This window comes from Lucilia sericata, unplaced genomic scaffold (genome assembly GCF_015586225.1).
Source record: "Lucilia sericata isolate MDLA Ls3-8-SP2 unplaced genomic scaffold, ASM1558622v1 Contig000000F_arrow, whole genome shotgun sequence".
In the NCBI taxonomy this organism is placed as follows: domain Eukaryota; kingdom Metazoa; phylum Arthropoda; class Insecta; order Diptera; family Calliphoridae; genus Lucilia; species Lucilia sericata.
The window spans coordinates 457,187-479,739 of NW_023994042.1; the positions used below are offsets into that span (position 1 = coordinate 457,187).

Consider the following 22,553-nt stretch of genomic DNA (forward strand, 5'->3'; position numbering starts at 1 on the left):
GCAACAAATCTAAAAGTAATTTCATTTTTATTTTTCTCATTTCGGGAATAAAAATATATTTTTCTATCAAAAGTAATTTTGAAACAAAAAAGTAGAAAAAGAAAAACTCAACTATTTATAGAAAAAAGTTTTTCGTTTAAATGAATATTGTATGTATTGTATGATTTGAAGCTAACAACAACCAACGGGACTACCATGTCTAAATGGTAAATATGTGGAAAAATATGTATTTATATGTACATATGTATATATTATTAAAGTACTCCTATATAGTAAATATATTACATACATACATAGCTTTATATTACACGAACAAGTGTATGGAGAGAAAATGAGTTCACTTGATTCTCAATAATTCACAGTCTAACGTTGAAAAAACTTTTGAAATAATTTTCACTAATACCAGGGCCCAAATTACGGCATACGATATCGATCGAAATCTCAATAGAATCTAAATGGAGATGATCCGAAACACGGATCATATTAATAGACAAGACTTTATTTCAGTGGCCACAAAGACCAACTGTGATAAGTTGAGCATGCACTCAACCATTTTGGAAAATCGCCAATAAATTAAAGAAAGGGCAGTCCACGTCATCCTTCCCCTTTTGCAAGAACGTAGTCTAACACATCGTTACACCATCCGTCAAATCCATCAATCACCACATTCTCTCTATAGAATCAGAGTAGACATCAGAAACATCAGAGCAACAGTAAATTCCTCCTCGTATATCTAATCTTTGCATTATCAGCTCAAATCCAACATTTTATTAATCCACAGTCATGCTCTGTAATTTGTACCGCTCCAGCATATAAGAACGATAACAGAAATGTATCTTGAAAATTATATTTCACCGTGTATCAGTCTTTTAACCAAGCACCCCCTTCCTGCGATTTAGGTTTCAACCACAGCCACTACGTGGATCCCGAAGGAACCTCAACCAACTGACCAGCCAGGACAAGTCCTGTGGGCAACTGGCCACCCGTAGTACCAGATTATGTGGTGTTCTGGTTAGACCTCTTTCTAATTTATGCAAGGACCAGGCCAGGCCAGGCAGTAAATTGTCAACATCAAATTATAGTCCGGAAGACTACAGGTATTGGTAGCACCTATCTACCCCCGGATTGCAATATACCAAGATGCGGTCTATCATCAAGGAAACATGCCCGGGGGGACAATCAACTTTGAAGTTATATTGACCGTCTCTGCCTCTAGACTTAAACTGAAAGTTATAAAAGTGCATTCTGGACTACTTTAACTGATGGCTTTATTCTAGCCGCCAATATAAAATCTTTTTAAAATATAAAATTCCAGATACTAGGAAACAGATATCTAAAGTTTAAGTAAAATCGAATAATATTAACCCATGAACTGTAAAATTCAACTCAAAATATAAAATATTGGTAAATTTTCTTGAAACCATAGTGATATATTATTTTATTTTAACCCGATCTAAAAGAAACTTATTTAGGTAAAATATATAATAAAGACTCGTATTTATGGTGGCATCGAAAAAAAAAAAAAAACGAAATTAACCCTTAAACGTTCAAATATTTTTATAATTATATAAAATGTCATTCTTCCACTATGTATTTTCTTTATTTTTTTACATATCGGCTTCAGATACCTATTAAATATTCATTTAAAATATCTTATTCGGACGACTAGGTAGCTAGTCGATTGATTGTAATATCAAGTCCCCCTGGGGCATGCTACTTTGATGAAAGTTCCCGGGTGCTATCAACACATACCTCTGGTCTGCCGGGAATTTTAACTGGTGATGATCAAATGTATCCTCTGCCTTTCCATGGGATCGAACTAGAACAGAGAACCGTAGGCCAGTGTTTCGGACTTTGTCTTGTCCCGGTTAATGGAGAGGTCCCTTCGGGGTGCACGTGGTGGCTCTGGTTTAAACCTAAGTTCGTTTAAAAGACAAATGCACTGTAAAGCCTATCATTTTGGATAATTATACCAGAATTGACACCTAATATGGACAATTAGGTGGTAGTTAAGGACGAATTATTATAAAATATGGTAGAGTGATTAAAATGATTAAGATTCTCACATGGACTTACGGAAATGGAGATAGGGTCAATTCTCAATATTTTCAATGGAGAGAAGAGACTTCGTTTTGACCGGATCACTCCACTCGTCAGATGTATTATTTTATAGTTTTAGAACCAGCCTGTAGCAGTGAGAAATCTCAGGATATCATTAAGCTTATATCCAAATATCTCACCGAGGTTAGATATGAAGTAACTGCCAAGAAAACGGGGTTTTTACGGATAGAGCAGGGCATTTGCAGAGAAAATGGAAGACCGTTTCTTCCTTTTCCCTGTCTTTGCAACGACAGTGTTCATTGAAGGATAGCCCAAACCTATTTTCATGTCTGCCTAGCACCCAGTGTTCTGTTATTACTGCTGTTAATCTCGATATATCCCATCTACTTCGGTTTATAAGGTGTCTTGTGTGTTTCTCATTGAAGGAGGGCCACAACATCTTGGCCTCTTTACATGAGTCTAGATTATTCCACCTATTTTCAGCCTTTTGAAGATAGAATATGAGGATACTACACTGGATAAAACCTAACGGGGTTGCTACTGGAACGGCGTTGGAGATATCAAGAGCATATCCCATTCTGGTAAGCTCATCTGCCTTTTCATTTCCATAATAGTCCCTATGCGCAGGGACCCAAACAAGGGTCATACTGGCGACCCAGCTTTGACAGATCTTTCTTGCATTGTCTAACTAATAGGGAAGGGGTAGTATAAGAATTTAGTGAGAGAAGTGCCGCTTGACTATCGACAAAAATTCCTATGTTGCCGCGGATATTGAGGTCGTGTAGTACCCTACAAGCTGACATTATCGCTAATATTTCAGCTTGTTGGGAAGACGGTGAGATATACTTACCCCTTCTTTTTCACAGAAGACACCAGAAACAACACCACAGTTCATTTTAGAACCATCTGTAAAGATTCTGGTGGTATAATCGTTTGGTTATCCTTACACCACTCGCTTCTGGAAGGAACTCTCACTTTGAAAACTCTATCAAAATCAGTGTGTGAGGATGGTTGGTTCAAGATTGGAGGTAATTGGATTAAAATCTTAGCGTATCCATATGTTCTTGATTTCCAACTTCTGGATGAGTTAAGCCTCGCTGCGCTGCAAGCAGATATGGCCATAATATGAAGATCTAAATGATGTGCAATATAGTGCTCAGAGCTTCTGAAGGACTAGTTCTTAGAGCACCTGTTATCCCAATGCACGCTGATCTCAGATCTTTGTATAGATGATCTACAACAAATTTCTTCTTAGTTGAAGTCCACTATACAAGAGATCCATATATAAGAATACTATACTAACTATACTATAGCTGTGTACATCCATTTAACTATGTTGGGACTAAGTCCCCATTTCATTCCAAACTATACGACAGGTATAGTTGCCTTCTTAATTCCTTGATATTTGACATTGTTCGATAAGGGTATTTCGCAGTTTTTTAACTGCGGCATGTTGAAGCTTGGAATCTTGGTCTTTGTTGTGAATAGTACCAGTTCTGTCTTGCTTGGATTTACTCCTAGGCCGCTGTCTGTGTCCCAATTATCGAGAAGCACCAAAGCATTACTAATCACGTCTGGGAACATTCCTGATACCAATATCACAACATCTTCAGCGTAAACAACAACTTTTATCCCTCTGCTGTCCAGTTCAATGTGAATCGAGTTAACGACTTTGAGCCAAAGTAGTAGAGCGATTACGCCGGCCTGTGATGTCCTCGTTCCACCTGTTTGTGCTTAACGCTGTTACCAAGACTTGCAGTAACTATTCTGGATTTCAACATAGTTACTAACCAGTTGCCAATATACTCTTCAACATCTAGATTAGCAAGAGCTTGTTGAATTGCAGAAGTATTTACGTTATTGAAGAAGGCTCCCATAGTATATAGTTTAAATTCCAGGGATCTTTCTATAACTCTGTCAACCTCATGTAGAGCAGCCACTTTAAGGCAGACATGTTGAAAGCCGCGATGTGCTATCTAGCCGTTGCCTAATATGTGAGTCAATGAGTGTTTCCAGCGTTTTGAACTGAAAAGATGAAAGACTAATTGGACGAAAGCCTTTCGCTTGGAGATTAATACAGAGCTTGTTTATATTATCGCATATGTCGTCTTACATATATTCCAACAATGACGTCTTATGCCCTTATGAGTTCTTTTGGAAACCCTTTTCACTTATTTTTTGATAAAACTTATTTTTTTGTTACAGAAAAAGGAGTGAAGTCATTTGCAAATTCCCCCATTTTATAGTTATTTGTTATTTGAGATTTATATCATCAAATATACATGAGGAAACTAGAAAAAACAGGGTAAAACTCCCCAAGACATGGCTACAAGTACATACAGTCAGATACACATACACATATATATTGTTCAGACGAGATTATAACAAACAACAAAACGAATAGAAAAATATAAATATTCTTTAGACGAGACACCATGTCAGACAGTCAAGATTGCCTTGGAGTTTCTATAATGGTTTTTGGAGTTGAAAAATACCGATGAAACGAATATAACGAAACGGGGAAAAAGCTGAAACTTACTTGTGTTGTTGTAAGTTCTATGTTTGTTTGTGTAGAGGCAAGTATTTTTATTGTATGTGGCATTTTGTAAAACAAAGTCACAATTATACACATATTGCTAAATGCTGAACACACTCAAAAGAACACGTGCAAAAAACTATATGACTAGTATAACAATATTTTAAGGAAAGCGGACCAAAAAGGGGTTTGAAAATGATAGAGAAGGTAGTCATGTAAGCGGGTAAATATGTACCACCCTCTTTTAAAATATGATTTGTATCAGACTAAAATAGTATAAATCAAGTAAGAAAGTATATTCGTACGTGGCCCCCATATAATACACAACACAAATTACTAGTATGTATATTTAAAATGTCCGTCTGTTTGTATGTCTAGTAAAATTTAAAATACTTTTCAAATTGACCTCCTAATTACAAAATAAACGATTATGTACGTATACGTAATATATTGTTTGTTCTTTTTATAAAATCGTATAGAACACGAGACCATTTTATGTGGCACGTAAAAGAACAACAAAAAAACAAATTACATAGTTTTGTGCCACAAAACGTATAAGTGTGTGTATGTATATAAGTATGTAAAATTGTCAGTACATAGATTTTATTATTGTTATTGAAGCAAGTTTCAACACAATAGAAGAAAGTTTATATACTTATACAGACAAACAGAACCACATATACATAAATACATACATACATATGTACATAAATATTTTGCAAATAAATGGCAAACCAGACTAGACCAAATCAGACTAGGGGAGACTTACCCCAGACAGTTGTATTTAAAAAAACAGAACACTCACTCCCTCCCATTCTACAAGGCAAACTTAACACTCACGCATTGTTCACACACCCACACATATATTAAAAACAATTAACATGCACACAAACATAATACCGCAGTCATTTATTTATTCATCCGTTAGAATATGTTCCTTTAGCTTTAATTCTGACTTATTTCTTTATTTTTATTTGTAAGTAAATCCTTTTTATGTTGACCCATGTCTAGAAGGTGGCCTATTTGTTTTTTTTTGTTGTATCATGACTTTTCGTTTGTATTTACAGTTTTATAACTAAACAAGGAAGAGTGCTATATTCGGCTGTGCCGAATCTTATATACCCACCATCAAATCATGTGTCTTAAATTTCAAGTGAATTTCGGAAAGTAGACCTTTACTATATAACCGATGCTCATAATATTTGACAGAAAGATTTTAGATCCTACAGAACTAGTTCATGATGAATTTTATCGTCACTTATGGGTGTTAATGTCATTCTATGAGAAAGGCCTATAAAACTTTTTTCTGTCGAACTTCATTGCTTTACTATAATTTTGAAGAAGTTGTTTTTTTTATGTATGTTGAATAAAGTTATAGTTATGAGCTTTAAAGCCATTTTATGAGGAGGACCTTTTATGGTGGTAGAATCAATTATGGACCGAGCCTCTTAATATCTGGCAGAGATATTTTAGTTTCTAAAAAACATGTTTATGTCAATTTCGTTGATATGCTGGAATTTTGAAGCAAATTATGAATTTTTAGGTAATTTTCTGAGAAGAACCTTATGTTGGGAGGTAGGGTCAATTATGGGCCGATCTCCATAAATTTTGTCACATATATTTTAGTACCCCGAAAACTTGTTTACGTAGAATTTCGTAGCTTTAATATATCGGAATTATGAACCTATCCTCATAAATTTTGTCAGAGAGATTTTAGTTCCTCTAAAACCTGTTTATATTGACTTTCGATGATTTACTGAGATTTTGAAGAATATTATAAGCTTTAAAGTAATTTTCTGAGTGAAACCTTATATGGGGGGGTAGGGTCAATTATCGGCCGATCTCCATAAATTATGGGAGATATTTTAGTTCCCCTAAAACTTATTTACGTCGAATTTCATTGCTTAACTACCATTTTGAACAAGTTATAAGCGTTAAAGTCATTTTCTGAAGGGGAGCTTATATATGGGGAAGGGTCAATTTTGGACCGATCATCATAAAATTTGGTAGATAGATTTATGTTCCTCTAAAACTTGTTTATGCTGACTTTCGTTGACCTACTGCAATTTTGAAGCAAGTTATGAGCTATAAATGTGGGGGGTAGGGTAGGCCGATCTCCATAAAATGTTTCAGAATGATTTTAGTTCCACTAAAACTTGTTTATGTCGAATTTTGATGCATTGCTATCATTTTGAAGCAAGTTATAAGCGTTATAGTCGTTTTCGTAGAGGGTCCTTATATGGGGGGTAGAGTCATTTATGGACCGATCCTCATAAAATTTGGGCGGGAGATTTTAAACTTATTTCTGTCGAATTTTATCGCTATACTCGTACTTTTAAAGCAGATATGCCCGTTAAAGCTGTTTTTCGGGGGCCCACTTGTATGGAGGCTATCCGAAAACGTGGACCGATATTGCCCATTTTCAATACCAAACAAACCTTATCTATAGAAAATATTTGTGGAAAATATAAACCCTCTAGCTAATTCCGTTCGGACTCTATCGTGCTTTCAACAGACAGACAGACGGACGGACATGACTAGATCGTCTTAGAATTTAATAAGGACCCAGAATGTATATACTTTTGTGGGTCTATGACCAATATTTCGATGTGTTACAAACGAAATGACAAAAAAATATACCCCCCATCTTTTTTGATGGTGGGTATAAAAACTTCATTGAAATAGTACGAGACAGTATAATAAGTCTACTTTGAGTTGTGTCGTCGTACCACTTGGAATTATTGTAGTTGTCTAAGTTTTATTAGATTTTTGTTAGTATGTAGTTAACTAAAGTGTTGCCAGATAAAAAAACTTTTAACATTCAGTTTAAATAATCTGGAAATTGAAAATGAAAAAATTATTTAATGAAAAAATTATTTTTGCAAAAAAAGAGATTTTAAGTCCGAAAAATATATTTATTAAATGTTTACTGATTAGATGTGGGCAAAATAAATTAAAAATCTGCGAATGTAGAAATTTAAATGTTATTTATTTTTCCTAAAATTTTTATGTACGATTTTATGCAAGTATGTATGTTTGGAAAGTGTGGTGAAAGTGGTTGGAGCTTCAATACTAATACAAAAATTCTGCCAATACATACTTAGAGTTAGGTACCGAATGACAACTCCTTTACGTACCAACTGACAAGCCACAATTTCTTTATATTCTTTGTTCATAAATTTCTAAATATATTTCAGAAATATCTATTCGTCTTTGAAATTTTGCATGGAAATTCTGGGTAAAATTTCTGAAATACAGATGGAAAATTCTGAAATAAAAATGAAAAATTCAAGAATATTATTCGAAGCGTCATAGTGTTATGGCAGTTATGACACAATCAAAACAGAAATGTATTAGAAATTTTGTTTAGAATTTATGAAAAGATTTGCTCCTAAAAAGTGTCATGGATAGACGGACTTCGGCCGGCCGCAAGGCTTCTGTACTCTGGGGTATTTCGAATTCCGGCTTCGCTAAATTAAGCATATGCATACACAGAGGGAAAATGAAATATACACTCCTGGTACCAAATTGACACCAACCTGTTTATAATTTTTCAATACCATCCGTTGTCAAAGTATATACATAAGTACGTACGACAACGCTATGTAATGTTGACAACATTGCAACAGTTCGTTGTCGAAATCTAAATTTTACACACATCCGTTTTCTTAATGTTAACAAACGTGGTAAGCTCACTATTGACAAACAATCCGTTGCCAATAGTAAGCTTACCACGTTTGTTAATATTTAGACAACGGATGTGTAAAAAATTTAGATTTTGACAAGGAAGTGTTGCAATGTTGACAACGTTGCGTTGTCAACATTACATAGTGTTGTCATACGTATGTATATACTTTGACAAAAGAAGTTATTGAAAAATTATAAACTCTTTGGTGTCAATTTGATACCAGGCGTGTATATTTCCTTTTCTCTCTGTGTAGCAATTGATGTGATTGATGCTCATTTTCAGGGAAACATTTATCGCATAAATTTCAGAACTCTAGCTCATTCGTATTTTATTGACATAATGACACTTTTGAAAGTATTATTATAACATCCATGGACACCATTACACTTTTGGAAGTGTTATAACGTCAATGGATACTTTTTGATGTCATAAAGTCCATAGACATTATGACATGACACCATGACCAAACCACAGCTAGCTACTTTCCTTGGTGGCCTGTCATAATGTCCAGTGTCATAGTGTAGATCGAATCACATCAATGTTGTGACACACTAAAAAGTGTCATAGTGTCCATAGAGATTATTACACTTTCGAAAATGAAATGTATTGGAAAATTTGTTTAGTATTTATGATACTCTCATTCTAAATACTAAACCTTTTGGATTTCTTTTAAAAAAAGTGTCCTGGATGGACGGCCTTCATTCAGGCGCATGGGTTTTAAACTCTGGGGTATTTCGAATTCCGGCTTGGATAAATTAAGGCTTAGCCGGTCCATGTACAAGTACTCTGTTAAAGAGCTCGTTGATCACGTTGCGAAAAGACAAGTAGCAAGCTACCCCGACAGGCTGAGAAGTACCAGATGCATCTAAAGAGAGGGGTCAACGAAGACCTCAACATCGTACCCATTGAATCTATAATCTCGGGATCAACACTGAGATTAATCAATAGGTATATGCACAGCCATGAGCGACGCCGTAGCGTCCCCATCCTCTAACGATTCGCACAGGTAGTATTAACAACCATTAGTCGTACAACCACATCACAAGGCTCTGTTGCTTCGGCAACAGCACCTAGAGACAAATTGGTAGATCGAATCACAGATTCCATTATAACTTGACAAGATTTATTTCAGTGGCCATTAGGACCTACTGCTTTAAGCATGATTAGAGTAAACTCCAAACACACCCAACCGTGAAGGAAAATTGTCGATAAAACAAAGATTAAACATCGTCACCAAACCGTTCAAAAACCATCAATCATACTTAAGTATGCAGCAAAACACCAACCTATCAACCTTCCTACATCATCCATTCCGTCTTATACGACATTTCCATCTCTTCCAACACTTCCGTCTCTTCCGATACTTCCATCTCTTCCGACACTTTCATCTCTTCCATAAGATACATCGTATCCAACAGTCAACACATCATTTTAATGATCAATCATTGCATTAACAGCTCATTCCCAACATTTTATTCCACAGCTTACCCTGTGGTTTGTACCGCTCTTAACGACGATAACAGACACTTTTCTTGAAAAGATATTACTTCACCGTGAATCAAACCAAACCAACAGTCCCTTTCCGCGATTTTGGATATAAACCACAGCCACTGCGTGGATCCCGAAGGAACCTTAATCAACTGACCAGACAGGACAAAGTCCTGCAGGCAACTGGCCACCCGTAGTGCCATATTATGTGGTTCTCTGGTTAGACCCCATATCAAATCATTTCAAGGCCTTGCAAGGAAAGGCAAAGGATACATTTGATCATCACCAGTTTATAGTCCCGGCAGACTAGAGGTATTGGTAGCACTTCTATACCCCGGGATTGCAATACACCAAGATGGAGTTTTCATCAAGGAAACATGACCCGGGGAGGTGTGCTCATAGACATTGTGTAATTTTGAAATTGTCATAACGTCCATAGACACTATGACTCAATTAAGTGTGTCATAACGTCTTATCGAAGTAGGAATTAGGAATTGTATTTTTCCTAATAATCTGGCAGTATTGCTTAAAACTTCAGTAAAATGCAGTAATAGCAAATAAGCTTTATACTGCCTTTGCTGGCACGAAAAACAAACCCTTGTTATTTATAGATTTATTATACCCTACTTTCGTGAGAATGGTATATTTAATTTGTCATTCAGTTTGTAATGTACACAAGATAATTTTCCGATTCTATAAAGTACATATATACATATATCCTAGAATTTAGATCTTTATAACCTAATGTCAGTTCTGTTTTGACATTCGTGTAGTAAACAGAACTGACATTAGGGGCATCGCAAAATTTATAGCATTTTCTGATAGGAGGATTACTTTTGCGCCACCTTATATATATTATTATATATTAAGCCATGTCTGTCCGTCTGTCTGTTGAAATCAATTCTCTGAAGACCCCATTAAAAATTGTTTTGCTTTCACTCGATTCACTCACTGTATACTACTTGAATTGAATCACACAAACACTCTCATTACTTGTTTCGTTTGAATTGAGTATTGACTAACATTCCTTATTTTCAAATATACTATTCATTTCATTCATAAAACAATGAGTGAGTCAAACACAGTGTTTGAAAAAAATCAAATGTTTTAATTTATTATTTAAGTCACTCATGCAGGGCTCTACTATCTACCTACCTAAGGTCAATTAAACTATGACCGTATAACCGTCGTGTCCATGTAGACATTGATATCAAAGAACAGGTCGGTAATTGTCTTCCTTCTTAGATGCTTACAGTAATCAGTTACATATCCAATTTGCTGACCAGAGTTGAAAGGAATTTTAAACGACTTTAATATTTTTACAAAAACATATACATACTTCAATATGTATTTACATATATTCGAATCTATTTACTAACAGCACATTTATATTATACACTGAAATATACTCGTATTAAACAAATCCACTGGTTGTGGAATGAGTGCATAACTTTTGCTGTAAAAAAAAGCATAGACTTTTATACCAACTCCATCCTTTAGTCTGTTCATTTTATTATATGTCGCCGTCATAAAGTCTGTATCAATCGATATATGTTTTATGTCATTGTTGGGTTATTTTTATACTAGCCTGTATTTTTTCTATAAATTAAAAGATTTTATGTTAAAATATTGAGGTCAAAAATAAATATTTTCCCCATTTTTTATAAATTCTTCAAATGGATTTAAGGCCATTGTGCAAAAGTGTTTTGAAATGTTCAATAGTAACAACAAAAGGGTTGATAAATTTCCATAAAATTCTTTAGCAACAAAGCCGTTTGATACTCTACATATTTTAATTTAATTTTCTGATTTTTTATGGCTCTATTTACAGATCGGCGTTTTTCTGTACGATTACATAACAGTAAGACCCCAAACGGAGTTGAACAGCACCAGCATACCAAGTGAGTCACTCTTGATTTATCGTCCAGATCGTCGCCTACAGATATGGCGATTTCTAACGTACATGGCTTTGCATGCAAATTGGTTTCATTTGGGTTTCAATGTCATCGTTCAACTGCTTTATGGGTTGCCATTAGAAATGGTACATGGCTCCGCACGTATTGCGATAATTTATCTAGCCGGTGTTTTAGCCGGCTCTTTGGGTACTAGTGTGATTGATTCCGAAGTGTATTTGGTGGGAGCGAGTGGTGGTGTTTATGCGCTGCTGGCAGCACAATTGGCAAATGTCATGATTAATTTTGGACAAATGCGTTATGGTGTCTCTCAACTATTGGCCGTATTAATATTTGGTAAGTTTATTTGAGGTAAAAAATGAAAACCAATATCAATTTCTTGCAATTCCAGTATTTTGTGATACGGGCTATGCTTTCTATAGCAAATTTATAAACGAAGACTCTTTAGATATAATACCCTCGGTATCATATATTGCACATTTGACTGGATCTTTAGCCGGTTTCACTATTGGACTTTTAGTATTAACGAATTTTGAACATAAAACCGAATCGAATTTAATACGTTGGCTTGCGTTTGGCGTCTATGCGTCATTTACTTTATTCGCCATTGCATTTAACCTGATCAATACTGTCATTGCTCAAAAACTCGAAGAAGAAGGTGAAGTTATAAAACAACATTTGTTTCATGATTTGGGCATATCCTAAATAAACGATTTTTTTATAACTAAGTATTCATTTCTAATACTCGCAATAGTTTTATATTTTCTCTTTAATTTTCAATGCAGTTTTAAGCCCAAAAAACATGAAACCAAATCGTAAAGATAAAGCCAAAGACTGAATGAATTTGTTTTATAAATCAGTAATAATATGTATAATTAAAATATAATGTGTTATTTTGTTTGTTTCTTTTAATTTTCTTATTTTTTAATATTGTTGATTTAGTTAATATTGATCTTTATTTTTATGTACATAATTGTAAATATCTTTCAATTCGGACATGATTTTTATATATTTAACAAATCTTGTCCATGAATGTGTTTTTTGTTGGCCTTATACCGATTTTATCACTTGTTGGTCACATAGTTTCAACAGATTCAAAGTCTACAAGTTCGAAGTGACCAGATCAGTTTTCAGCATTAACCTGATATGTATATAGTAAATACCCATGACAGCTGGTCCAACCCTTTAATTTGTTTAATTTTCCTAATTCATATGGAAATGTGTGCAGGTCGTATTCCTGCAAAATCCCGCTTCGTTAAGGGCTTATTGCATTTATATCATCTTAAGAAATTTTCCAAATTTTTTTCTGGCTGAAAAATTTTGTTCATTTTTAATATATGTATGTATAAAATTTCTGATCATCAGAGAATAGCCCACTTTCTTGGGTCAATCATTACTACATTTGTAATACCCGGGACGAATAAAACAATTGACTTCCTACGGTGGGCGCTGAGGCAAACGAATCCATCTTACAAACATCAATTTAGGAGAGATTAATTAAGCCTTGCGGGAAAGCAAATCCCATTGTGACACTGACAATTGATGCGTATGAATGTTTCTCTTCATTCTCATTGGAACCACTTCTACAGAAGTAAATATTTAATCTCTCTGGTTGTCTTAGAGAGACCAAGTCAATCTCGACTACATCCGGAGTAATTACACAGAGGGAAAAAGAAATATACACGCCTGGTACCAAATTGACACCAAACTGTTTATAATTTTTCAATACCATCTGACCAAAGCTTCCATCACGTTGGACAGCCGTGTCTAAAAGTCACTTAGTAGTAATTGATCTAACGCTACAAGTCTTACCTTTGTCCTTTCTACATGTAGATAGTCAAAGGCACCTAGATGCTCTTGATTGGACATTTAGATGCCATGACCTTAAGGCGTGGCAGCGGAAAAGGTGTAATTTTCTAACGTCTGAAGAACAATAGTTACTAATTCCGTTTTCCCTGGGAGTCGTACAAAGGCTAAATTAAATTTTCTTTTCATTATTCCATTATTTACATAATTTTTTTAAGTTAACAAATTTACAAAGTTTTTTTTTTTATAATAACTTAAAAATAGTTTATTATTAGTCCATTAAAGAAAAGTAAAATACAAAACTAAAAGAATTCAAAATATACTTTACCAAAGAAATTAAAGTTTGTAATATAAAACTCTCTAGATAAAACCAAAAAAGACAAACAAATAAATAAAAAACAACTTATTATTACCAAATAATTAAATTTTTAATTAAAAAAGTACTTAAAACAACAAAAACTTTAATGCAAGCAATAAAAACAGAACTGCAACGTTAACAATAAATAAAATAAAAATAAAATTAAAAAAGAAAAATAAAAATTTTGCTCAATGAATGAATGAATTTTACTACTAAAATATTAAGTAAGTAATTATAATGAATTAATACAATTAACAAAAAAATAAAAACAAATGTAATTTAATATTAACGATGAAATAAACTGCATGAACTGCAATAATAATTGGGCTTAAACGAATTGTAAAACACCCAACTTACAAAAAAAAATCATTGGTAAAACTGAAAACTATTCAAATTATTTTAAAGAAAAAGAAAATCTAAATAATTATTTCTAGTTTATGAATGATCCGTTAAAAGTATCATTATAAAACTATAATTTTTTAAACATTTAATTTTATTCAATTTCTAGCAAAAACTATATAAAACTAAATATATTCATAAAATTTTATTAAAAATGATTATAGGTGCAATAAACTATAAAATAACATGTATTTTGCAAAATTATTAAAAAAAGAAAACAATAATGAGTTGTAAAAAAACAAGTAAAACAATAAAGAATATTAACAAAAACAAATTTTAAAATATTGCAGTGACAGTTTAAATTTACAATGAAAACAACTGAATATCGTATGTACAAGAAACATGTACTCAGTCGCAAAAAAAAAATGACATGAACAATAAAATAAAATTTATCAATGAAAATTAACATTTACTCAGACATAAATACTATTTTTAAAAATTCTAGTGTAATAAGATCTACTTATTAATGAAATTAGTGACAAACAAAAATTATAAAACAAAACATTAACAATAAAGATTATTCATATAGTATATCAATTACATAATAAATAAAAAACTTATTTATGCTTAAACAAAATTATCTTTTGTGGTTTTCTTTGATTTTGATAATTTTAGAAATGTTATGCAAACGCTACAGAAGATAAATGTCAAACCAATTTCAGCTCATTTTTATACCCTACACCACTTTAGTGGGGAGGGTATTATGCATTTGTGCTAATGTTTGTAACACCCAAAAATATACCAATCGGTTCAGATTCCCTTTTTGAGTCGATTAAACTATATATATCTGTCCGTCTGTTTATGTGTCTGTCTGTATATCTGCCTGTCTTCTCTCTTCAGAATCACTTTCTGTCTCTATTAACCCAGCAAAAATTTTCATTACCTAGTAATCTAGAAAGTAATATTGGAATCACGTGGAAACTAATTACTTTTGGGGTGAATAACTAATTATTTTTGTTTGACGAGGTTCAAATAATATGTACCTACCTTAAACAAATTAATAAATGGTTACTAATTTGATTACAAAAACTTTGCGAAATAACTAGTTACAAATAAACCTACAAATATGTTATGTGATAGCTAGTTATTTTGGGCCGACTTTGTATGTAGAAAACAAAAAATAAAAAATTCCTCGGCCGGGATTTGAACCCAGGCATTCAGTTGTTTTCTATGTTTCTCACTCCAGCCGCTTACTCGATGCTCCATTAACATGTTGCTTTTTGTAATTTTGAGAACGGCTTTTTTCGAAAATATATAAATGAATGTCATTCTGAAAAAAATAAACAGTATCCAGCAGGGCTCGAACCACGAACCCCCTGTTTGTTAATTGAACGACCTAGACAATTGAGCCATAACAAATCCAAATTGTTTTGTTCTTTACCAGTAATAACCTATTCAGCTAAATGAAATAATGTGGATGATAATGAACACTCATTACCAAGTAATATATGAAATAATTACTGGCTATTACCAAAAATTTCAGATTTTTTGCTGGGAAGCTATGCCTGCCTGTGTGTCCGTGTAAACCTGTGCGCTCGCTACAGGTCGCAATATTTAAAATAATTTGATAAAAAAAAATATAAAATAAATCAAATTCAATACTCACAATTGGTGTAGGGTGTTATATGGTCGGTCAAGCCTGACTATAGTTTCTTATATATGTTTGTATGTTAAGGTAAGTATTTGTCAAAATAACGTGATACTTTAAGCGCTTTACGTAGAAATCCTTGATAAACGATACATTAAATACCCTGATATTTTTCCACTAGGAGTCTCTTAGTAGTAATTTGCACTTCCGTAACCACATTTGTTGTCAACATAAGGATTTGGTCCAAGGTCTAGACTCTAGACTGTTCCGCAGTTTAATATGTCTGTAAATGAGAGACAAACATATACCGGATCAGCGTTGCCGTTGTGAGACTAAAGTCGCAATTTGACTCTTTTTGTGACCCCTTGTCAAAATGAACTAAATTTGCGACTTTTTTCGCTTCTTACCACTTTTTGCCCCTTTTTGAATAAAACACATTTTTGTATATTAATACTCATCAAAAAAGATGGTGATTGTTTTTGTCATTCCAATTGTAACACATCGAAATATATGTTGGACATGGATCCACAAATGAATATATATTCTTGGTTCTTATTGAATTCTAAGACGATCTAGCCATGTCCGTCCGTCTGTCTGTTGAAAGCATGATAGAGACCGAACGGAAAAAGCTACAGGATTGCAATTTTACACAAATATTTCCAATAGGCAGGTTTGTTTAGTATTGAAAATGGGCAATATTAGTCAACGTTTTGCATAGCTCCCATATAAGTGCCCTCCGAAAAACAACTTTAACAGACATACCCCCGAACGGAAAAAGCTACAGGATTGCAATTTTACACAAATATTTCCAATAGGCAGGTTTGTTTAGTATTGAAAATGGGCAATATTAGTCAACGTTTTGCATAGCTCCCATATAAGTGCCCTCCGAAAAACAACTTTAACAGACATACCCCCATTTTCTCAATGTCTCGTTATATTTTATCGAAACAGTAGATTGACTAGTTTATATGCATCTTTCTTTAAAATGTATATCCCCCAGAAAAACAAGTATGAAAATCGACAAAAACTAATTTTATATTAACCAAAATCTTTTTGCTAAGTTTTTATATGAATCGGTCCATAATTGGCCTTTCTCCATGTAGACGTTCCCCTTCAAAATGTAAGTTTAACACTCATAACAGTCTTGAACTTTTCTGGAATACAAAAACTGCATACCAAATTTTATGAAAATGGAGATATAATAAACCCATATAATATAAACAAATTATGTAGGAACCAAAATCTTTTTACCAAATTTTATGAAGATCTTTTTGTAGTTGACACTACACCCGTAGGAGCTTCACTCCTACAGAAAATTACTTTAACAATCATTACTGATTTAAAAATGTTGTTATACCTATGAAATTCGACATAAATAAATTTTAAAGAAACCAAAATATTCCTACCAATATTTATGTGAATCGGTCTATAAATGTTCTTACCCCCATTGAATGCACTACTCCGAAAATAGCATTGATGTTCATGTAACTATTGATATACGATAATGAATTTGAGGTTAAGCTATGATCCCATACATTTTATAAAAATAATACATATGTTTTTACAAATAGAAGACGCTCACCGATTTTATTTAGGCTTTTATACAAATCTATTTCTGTCTATTTGACTGTTCTACGGGTGAAACGGCCCACAAATAGTGAGCATAGGAGATGGAATTTTTCAAACATATTCGGAGTTGATCAGGGGGTTTACCTTGTATTTCGATTTGAAAGAAAAATCTTTCGAACACAATGTTAATTAATTTAACATTCAAACTATTAACATACAAATTCGAACATTTTTTCATTATAATCGAGTTACAAATTAAGCCCCCAGTGGAAAAATATTTTATGAATGTCCTTAATATGCTGAAACCTTAAAGGTGACAGCTAGAAAACGTTTTAGAAACTTTTTGCGTTAAAAATCCCCTTTCAGTGCGACTTTTTTCCGAAAAATCCCCTTTTGTGCGACTTTTCCAAATTTTGGAAAACCTAATTCGAACGAAACAAATGTGATCATTCAACAGAAAACTCGTGGGATTGTAGATTAAGATCAGATCTTTATATGATATTGTCATAACTGCAACCTTCGCAACTGGTTCTGTGGAAGAGTTATAGAGTCGACTAAAAGTAATGTTCCAGGAAACAAGTTCTAGAAGCATACTGTTTGCATTCGTCCGAGAACAATTTTTTAGACAAATTCTAAAATTTTTCTCATTTGGGAAAGATTCGATGAGCAAAAAAAAAATAACTAGTTCCAGAACAGCCTTTTTAAGGCTTCGAACAAAAATCATTGATTAAAGAATTATTCCAGAACAGTTCCATAGAACGAACCACGACTCCATAACACTTCCACAGAACCTGTTCCGAAGGTAACAATTTCAAACAAAAACAATAAGAAGTTACAGTCGGGCGAGGCCGACCATATAATACCCTAGGTTTGGTTAGTTATAAAAATAAAATGTGATTTAGTGTTCATAATAAAGCATTTAAGTCGAATTGTACCTTGCCTCAGATATTCTTTAGCCATCTTTTGTTGAATAAAATTGCGTACATTTAAGTCATATTTCGAAGAGGGCTTTGAATAGGGGCGAGGGTCATCAGGATCATGAAGGCTAGTATAAAACACACTGATTTGGTATAATTATCAACTGTTGTAATTATCGTGCATATTTTTGTGCGTTAAGCGAAATAAATGTATTCGTAAGTATTAATTTAAGAAGTTATTTGCAAGCGAGCGTAGTAAGAATTTGCCTCAAATGTCATCACCGTGGTAAAATCATGAGTTATGCTACGTTCACACCTATCAACTATTTGACGAAAAAGACATAGCAAATAATGTCGAAACAAATTATCAAGATGTTCTAAAGTAATAACTTCAACGATATATTAAGGTTGTGAACGTACCTACCTTTAGAATGCTAATAAATTAGTTGTGAAAAACGTTTTTAGCTTTTTAACTCATTACTTTTCAATATAAGTTTTTGCTGAAAAGTTATCATTGATTAAAATCATTGCAAAAAAAAACTATTTTATAATACTCTAACAGAACATTTAAACCACAAAATATTTTTAAAAACATACTTTCAGAATCTGTGAGTTTATATGATAAATAATTGATAAAGTTTTGTGGTCATTTAAGTAATTGGAAACAGATTTTTTTTACTTATATTTATAGATACGTTGGTATATTATTATTTTTTTATTTTCAAACATCTGCAATCTGCAAGTTGTAGATCAAAAAAACTAAAAGAATTACGCTTAATTTAATGCCACTGCAGCAGTATACAACAAACAAACAAACAGGCTGGAGATAATAAGTAGACACTATTTCATCGAAACATGCAGTAAATTGCATACAGCAGCAACAAAAATTGGCATTATTTTCACAATTTACAACAACATTTAAAGTTTAAACGAATTGATATAATTTTCATAATCAACAACCAACAAAATCATGTTTCAGAAGATAATCGGGTTGTATATTTGAGCAAAAAAAGAAAAACAAGACCACATTTACCAATTTTGCTACAAATATGATGAAGTGTTATGAGACTAAAAGTACCACTACAAAGTAACATTTTCTTCTGAAGGGAATTCAATTCTGTATAAGCCAAAAATGACGACAATTTTGACAAAATCGGATATAATGGGCCCCTCAAAATTTGATTTTTTGGCTGTGAATATAGGAGTCAATAATATCAATTTATCGAAATATTTACAGTTAGGGAAGGGCTATGGACATACATATAAAGTCTTAAAACAAGAATCGATTTTGTTAATGACCTTTAATCTTAAGAATCCTTCGATGTAAAGAATTCATATCCCCAAATGTTGCAAATAGCATCACAAGTACTTGATATACTTAGACAGATGTAAGGTACACAAATCGCTGAACAAATGTATGTAAATTACAGCCATACACAGAAAATTTTTTTATTTTGGTCGGTGATCATCACTTTCAGACACAAAATTAAAATTGAAACCAACAAAAAAATGTCGACTAAAGAGAAAAAACACATCAAACATTACCCAAACTCATAACACACTATAACTTTCAATGTTAATCCGCTCACACATATTCGGGGTATAAAAATTTGCACCGAAAAAAAAAATCATCATTCCAACTTATAACCACCATGGACACTTTGGTCATAAAATAACAGGGAGCAAAAAATAAAAACACAGTAAATTGTATGCAGAGGAGAACAATAACAATGCAGTAATATTAGTAAAGTTGCATGTTAGTTTGTTGCTACTCATACGGCAGCGAATGCGACAAAAAAAGTCGTTTCCAAAGTGGCAGCAATATCAGAAAAAAAAACATCCAGCCACAAATGCAATCAGTAATTTGGTTAATTTAATGTTGCACAGCCACATTTTATGTTTTTTGCTGTTATTTTCCGAATAACACATACACATGCATCTACAGAGGCTGTAACTTACTGAGCACAGTGGGCAAAATACATAATAAATTGTAATAATATAATTTGATGCGTATTCAATGTTGAAAAATCCTCTGTTCTCTACCAGCAATTAATAATCCTGACATCAGCATTTCGCCTCTAGTTTCGAAGACGTTTATAGTTAGGAAGACTTAAGGCAAGGTTATAGTCTGCTATAGTTAATACTATTGGCTGGGCTACAGTCATGTTTATAGTCAGGACTATACTATAGCCGCTATAGTAATGACGTCTATAAACTAGACTTTAAATCTGACTATAGGTCACATGTTTATATACCAGACTATATTCTATAGTTTTGTTTATGGTCTGATATAGTTAAAATTCAGAACTATACACTAGACTATCGGCTGGATTTAGTCAAAACTGTAGGCTAGACTATAATATCGTTTTAAGTCTAAACTATAGGTTAGAATATAGTAGTTTGATTTAAAGCTAAGGTTATTTACCAGTTATTTATCTGGTTTTAGCTTCTTTCGGTACATTTAAGTGAAATTTCTACAATAGGTGTAATATCAAACTACTACAGGGAGTTCAGCGTACACGCTTCTTGGGTATAGGCGTTGTCACGAGTACTACGACAACCAAGGCTCTGGAAACGTTGCTAGATATTCCACCAGTTGAAACATATATAAGATATAAGGCGGCGCTTATGGGCCAACTGGCCAAAAGCGGTTATAGAACACGTTATCAATGTATACTGGACACATTGGAAGGACGTTTCCTATCGTATACCTGACACAGAATATATCGGAAACTATACTAAAACACTGATCCCAGATAGAATGTCTTAGTCATGCGAAACATGAGAGCAAATTCCCGTAGGAATCCGTTGATACTCGAATGGCTCTAAATTGACGGACAAAATGGGCCTGGGGTTCTATATTAAAGACCCAGAAACAGAAATATCTATACCACCGTTTACTTAATCACAACACTAGTTTCCAGGAAGAAGTTCGAGCAATAACGGAATGCATAGTATAGTTACCGACAGCCAGAAGGCAATTAGGGCGGTATCGGATGATAAAGTTAAATCTAAGCCAGTGTTGGATTGTAGAGAAGCTGTAACCGAATACACTCCCACATATAAGGTTTACATCATATGGGTATCCCCCGGGGCATGTTTACTTGAAAATAGACCCTATCTTGGTGTATTGCAATCTTGGTGTAAAGAGGTGCTACCAGAAACTCTAGTCTGCCTGGACTATAAACTAGTAATGTCAATTCACTCCTCCGTCTGAAACTATAATTAGGGATAAGTTCGGTGCTGTTGCCGAATGACAACAGATAGCCCACAGAGGAGTGACTGTGGAACTAAGCATTGGATGAATGTAGGGATATACGGATCTCATCCACCCATATACCCAGAGTGAGTCTGTTATTCTCTTATGAGTGTGTTGGATGAATAAGAGGTGTGCACAGTTAAATAGTGATGGATGAAAGGTATCTTGTACAAGTGATACTATTGAATTTTCTTTCCTTGTCTAGGTGTGTTCAGTGAAAACTATGTTTATATCAGATTTACCACATTGTGTTCTCTGTGAGATTTTTATTTGTTGGATTCGTACTTTGCTCTACTGGTTATGTCTCTAGATCAGTGGTGCTCAAACACATACTACCATAGACTACCATAGTTTTATTTGTGTTGGTAAAGCAGCAGAGAACAGAATTTAATTCAAAATAAAAGTATACTAATAAAATGACTACAAACTATAAAGTATATGCTAACTGTCAAATATTTATTATGGATTTTGACAGCCAGCGTATAGCAACGTCTATATATAAAAAACTATCAACTGTTCTCCCATGTTCTCCTACATTAATTCGGCTTTCTCAAAATTTTGTTGTTGTATTTCTGTGTGTATTTTAAAAACGTCGCGCACAGACCTTGCTTTGGCAAGTGCTGATCAGCAACTGATTTGATTTTTTTTTCAAGTTGAGAGCAAACCAACTGATATTGCTCATTATAAAAAGAAGAAGAATTAAACCTATAGTGTATGTGTATCAACTTAGCGTCAGCAGAATTTTCTTACCCTATCACGCGTGCTATGACACGGCCATATTGAGCTTCTCTGCTCTAGATGCTGTTGCCAATTCAACAAAGGCCATCCCATCTGAGTGGTTTTAAATGGAAGTCGTCCGAGGTTAAGGAACGGGGCAGCAATGGTAAGAGATTAGATAGTTCAAGTACTTGAGCAAAGTGCTTGTACATGGACTGGCATGTACAAAAATTGCCACAATGGATCGTTGGTGA

General features: G+C 33.6%; 1 protein-coding gene across 7 annotated transcripts in view; it reads left to right on the plus strand.

The window, feature by feature from the left end:
• Positions 1-14,826, plus strand: part of LOC119608139 (protein rhomboid-like) — a 110,559-nt gene extending 95,733 nt beyond the window's left edge. For all 7 annotated transcript variants that reach the window (XM_037962540.1, XM_037962469.1, XM_037962851.1 and 4 more), the window contains exons 4-5: positions 11,605-12,022; positions 12,078-14,826. In XM_037962540.1, coding sequence (XP_037818468.1) covers positions 11,605-12,022; positions 12,078-12,391 — 732 coding nt within the window. In that variant the 3' untranslated portion in view covers positions 12,392-14,826. The remainder of the gene's footprint in view (positions 1-11,604; positions 12,023-12,077) is intronic.
• The last annotated feature ends 7,727 nt before the right edge of the window (positions 14,827-22,553 follow it).